The following is a 4793-nucleotide window of genomic DNA, read 5'->3' on the forward strand; positions in this document are numbered from 1 at the left end:
TGAAATGCCAAAACATTTTGAAGATGGTTTGTTTGTGGTTGGTTAGTGGTAGTTTGAACTGGCTTTATACGTGCACTAAAAATCACCTGATTCAAACACTTTGAGACTTAAGATATCATGAAGAAATTCATGGATACATTTTGGAGCCTCGCAGTGAAAAAATTAGCTGAATCATCCAGCAAGTGAGTTCTTGATCGGCACTGATATTTGACCCGCATTTTTAACATGTTTATGCTGGATGGTGGAGATGTGCAAGAGCTCAAGTAGCGTTTGTCCTACATTCTGTGTGAGGTGCTGCGTATATGTGTGTTGAAATTTATACGGAAGTGTCACATTTCAACACATCTCTGATCTTTGATACCAAGGCTTGAGCAAATATAAAGTAAATGTTGAAATAAGTAGTTCAAGAGGGTGAGGCACAAATACAAGATAAACGCATCAGTTTTTCATCAGAAATTTTATTTTAGAAAAGGCTCATACAAAAGAAATAGCAAATAAATGCCATACATAATAGTTACAGTATACAATCTGCGAGGGAAATCCTCATACACATTATCCAGTGACTTAACAAATCACAGAAAAATTGAACAGAATCTTCAATGATATATCTGATTTGTACTCGATTGACAAGTATTGTGAATAATATATAGTTCTTACATACATTTATATACAGTAGAACAGATATCAATCAGTACAGCACATGTGAACATTACAAACACTTCATACCACCATAATGTTCTCCGGTTACTCAACAAATAACCTTGATGTGTTACACATAAAACTTCATTTCCCAAAACAAAAGACCCTTTACAAAGCTTTACATTCTCTCACAGTTCAACCATAGTGTAGAACGTGTGTTTACAGAGTCTTTAAGTGGTGCAGCGTTGCTGTCTGATCCAGGCCACGCCTGCGTGCCGTTCCAACCAGACAAGCTCCACTAAACATTTTATTACCGGTTCATAAAACCTACTTTAGCCAAAACACTGGCTTACAGTTTCTGTGAAACCTTTTCCCTCTGGGAAGAGTGTGTTTCTAAAGCGAGGATCTTCAATCTCAGCCTAAAGGTCCTCATTAGCAGGAGACCAAAGTCTCTACTTTTGACTAGAAGCAACCCTCCTTAGTATCCAGTCTCCTCCACTCTCCAACCGGTGGAGTTCTTTCCAAACTTGTAGACGAGCCTGCGTCCATCCACCCTCTCCAGAATCTCTCGCTTGTAGTAATACCTGTAGGAAAGACAAAGAATTTAGATTATTCCTCCATCCTAGGCTCCAACGAGACAAATCCCCCCAAACCCCTTGATCCCAGAATTGTGTCTTTTACCTCATGGCTCTACTGAGCTTCTCGTACGTCATGCTGCTGTTCTTCTTCTTCTGCCCCCAAAGCTGAGCAACAGCTTCGGACTTCAGGAACTTGAAGACGCCGTCCCTGCGGTCCTCCCACTTCATCAGGCCCTGGTTCTGCTCCGGATGGATCAGGATGTCTCTGATAAACTCCCAAAGGTGGGTTCCTCTTGGAGCTGCAATGGAGTCTAGTTTAGTATAGTGGTACCTACTGGTAGACGCCACTTGATCTCAGCGTCAGGAACCTCTTCAAACAGAGTTCTGCGTACTTACCATGTTTGCTTTTTTTGGACTGAATGAAGTGGTCGAATCCCTCACTATCCCTGAGCTTTGGAGGGCGTCCTCTGCCTCTCTTCTGGCACTTTCCTGGCTCTTGTTTTACAGAGGTCTCTGTGGAAAAGAAACACAACCCAAATGTTAGATAACTAATCCTTAAGGTCATTTGGGGTACTCCCACTTCATCATTCAAGCTACTGGTGGCTCCTCGAAGGCCATCTTCCTGCAGAGTTTAGTTTCAACCTGTCTTCAACTGCCAAGTAATCCCGAAGACCTTGATTAGCTGGTTCAGGTGTGTTTGACTAGTCTCTGCAGGTAGATAGGCCTCGAGGAGCAAGGTTGAGCTTCGGAGGAACTTACTGGTGCCAACGGAATAAGGTATCTCGGAGTATTCGGGGTCGGAATCGCTGCTGTTGGACTCGGGTGAGCTCGGGTTCAGGAAGCTGCCTGAAGAGGACCAAAGAACAGAACGTTTAGACTTCAGGAGAATCTTGGGATGTTCTTTGACAGAATTACATGAATTGTTCACTGGAGATTAGTGAAGGCACGTACCAGCGTGAGAACTCTGAAAACTCTCAGTTAGAGAGTCATAGCCGTGGTCACTCTCTGGAGTCAGCTGGTTGGTGTACTCGTCGAAGTAGCTGTACTTGCTTTCTGAATTGTCTGCACAAATATAATTTCAATGTTATTTCCAGTACGGGTAGATGGGTACTACTATCTATGGTTTGGGTTTTGTGTTGAAAGGTCAGAAAGTGGAATTTGCTCCTCACCTGTTGGGATTGAGGTTTGGACCACCACCGTTTCCAACAGTGGTCCAAGGTTTGGTCCGTGCATGAAGGGAAATGAATCCTGCAGGATGTTCTCCAGTATATCTAATTCAGATTCACTTAGAACTGTGTTCTCAGAAAGGTCATTAGCTGTAGAAATAAACAGATCAAGGGTGTTAATGCATTCAAGTGGCACAACGTCAAACTATTTAAAAGGTTCGTTTAAACAAGTTTCTCACCATATCTGGCCTTTAGGTTCTCAAGACTCTGGTGAAGCCGTTCCCCAAACCCCTGTCCAAATATGCCCATCAACATTTCTTTGGACGTCGCGCAGAGTGTGAGCCCGTCCATGCTACAGTAGCTCATATTCAGCAGACTGGCATCAAACCTGCTGTCCTCCACGTGAAAGGCGATCCACTCGAGGACGTTCTGCCTGGTCCACATTTGTGGGTTCACCTGGTCCCAGGGACCTGCTGGAGAACAGGTTCAAAGCATCATTCACACCTGCACAGGTACTGACATGTAATGTTGTCACCACAGAGATCTGCCTCGCTAACAATAGAAGAATAGCCGCTCAGGTTTACTGTCTCCAGGGCCGGAGCTTCTGTTGTGTGTTTAACTATCAGTTGTGTTGACACCCCGAAGGTTTTGATCACAGTGTCAACAATGAATGCACTGCTGAAAGACCGTAAAGAAAACATTCCTGCGCGCCTACTGCGGGCCAAGTTAAACATTGCCTCGGTTAATGATTTTAAGAGTCAGAAACTGAGGTCAGACTGCCGTGGCATGTCTGGGCTCTCGGTTGGGCGATGGGAACCATCCCGTAACATTAAGCAAGATCCGAGAGGGATGTCATGAACTCTTACCCATTGTGTTGCTGCCGCTGAAGGTGATCTCGGAGAGATGTGGTGGTCTGGACACGGGCGCTGTCATGCTCAACGGTTCAGGGTACAAGTTGGCATTTGCGTTGTTGAGAATTAGACTAAGTTCACTTGATGCCATTGTGAATTCTACAAGACAAAAAACAATACCAGTGTAACTATGCAAATCAAAAGTATATAAAACAGTTTTTTTTTCGTTTAGAACTTTTCAAAGGCAAATTATTTACCTGTTGTGGTGGCCAAAGGCAGCTAGGTTTCCAGATAAAATCCCACTGTAAGTGTTGGTTAAGTAATAATCCAGTAGTTTGTGAGGGTTTATCCTCAGTGTTGAGAGAATCAGAAGGTTTGCTGATGCACCTGCTGCTTCGGATGGATTTATATAGGCTGATATGAGACATACCTGAGGAGGCGTGGCCAGGTGTGCATATTCTCCTGGGAGGGGGAATTCCAGCGAATCTCTCTCTCTCTCGCTTGGCCACTCAACCCTTTCATTTTTTTCCTTTAGAATAGCTTTTCAGACCTTGAAACATGAACTTGAAACATGACAAGGCAGCTAACATAAATTTAGAGATAAATGCGAGCAAATACTGTGTCGCTCACACTCTTTACCATGGCAATTCACACACACACATTAACCCATTCTCTCAACTAGACCTGCAGGGATGAAGTCATTTCTGTCAATATTTACTGTCGATATACGTGTGTAACTTTAAAACAGGTTTCGGTTTGCTGCAGTACTGGCTGGTATTTCTGTGTGTGTTTGCTTTGTGTCTTTTGTACACGGCTGAGTGCTTTTGTAGTAGATGTAGGTGATGGTAAACACTATTCTGTTGTTGTGGATGAAGTTCATGATGGCAGCGAGTGATGAAAATACCAAGCAATGCTTGTCTTTTTTGTGGACCATATTGTTATAATTTTTATTGTAGTAGCTCAGAGTAAAAACCAATGTATATGAATGGTGATGTGTTTACACTTTTCTGTTTCTATTTTTACGCAATTCGCTACTAAAAATAGCAGTTAATCATGTGATGTACATGATCCATATTTAGGTTTTTCCATGTCTTCACATTTTCCCTCCTCTCATCACTGCAGATCTTTTTCCATTTTAATGTCGACGTCACACGGATGAACTCTGAAGAAAAGAGATCTTGGAATGCAAGTGAACGGGTTTGATTGAAGATAAATGACTTTCCATGAGCGGAGGCGTCTGTCACCTCACGTCCACCTACTCTCTCTCTCTCTCTGCCTGTCTTGCATCGTTTTAATTAAACTCTCAGTGTAAGGAGAAAGTGTGAACAGCTCCATCAGTCATAAGCATATATGTAGGTTTGTCTGTATAGAATTTTTGAAAATGTCCTCACGGCTCTTTGAAGAGCTACTTAAAGGAGATCATCACTGATATAACTTCTAATATAAAGTATATCCGTGCCGTTTTCCAGAGAACATGCTGCAAATGTGATCAAATAAATATGCTCTTTGTTTTCAGACTTAAGACGTTGCCTGATTTCTAGAGAAGCAAGATAAGATCA

General features: G+C 42.7%; 1 protein-coding gene across 2 annotated transcripts; it reads right to left on the bottom strand.

Moving 5' to 3' along the window:
- Positions 1 to 445: 445 nt before the first annotated feature.
- On the bottom strand, positions 446 to 3613 carry elf3 (E74-like factor 3 (ets domain transcription factor, epithelial-specific)). Of its 2 annotated transcripts, none has more exons than XM_067398893.1 (9): positions 3492 to 3613; positions 3250 to 3393; positions 2623 to 2853; positions 2387 to 2533; positions 2169 to 2279; positions 1977 to 2063; positions 1614 to 1730; positions 1321 to 1516; positions 446 to 1223 (listed from the first exon to the last, which is right to left on the bottom strand). In XM_067398893.1, the coding sequence occupies exons 2-9, from the start codon at positions 3383 to 3385 to the stop codon at positions 1118 to 1120; spliced, it is 1131 nt and encodes a 376-aa protein (XP_067254994.1). In that variant the 5' UTR covers positions 3386 to 3393; positions 3492 to 3613; the 3' UTR covers positions 446 to 1117. The 2 variants fall into 2 exon arrangements, with proteins under 2 accessions (XP_067254994.1, XP_067254993.1); XM_067398892.1 differs by having other exon boundaries at positions 2623 to 2856.
- Positions 3614 to 4793: the final 1180 nt, after the last annotated feature.

Source organism: Chanodichthys erythropterus, chromosome 10 (assembly GCF_024489055.1).
Source record: "Chanodichthys erythropterus isolate Z2021 chromosome 10, ASM2448905v1, whole genome shotgun sequence".
Classification (NCBI taxonomy): Eukaryota; Metazoa; Chordata; class Actinopteri; order Cypriniformes; family Xenocyprididae; genus Chanodichthys; species Chanodichthys erythropterus.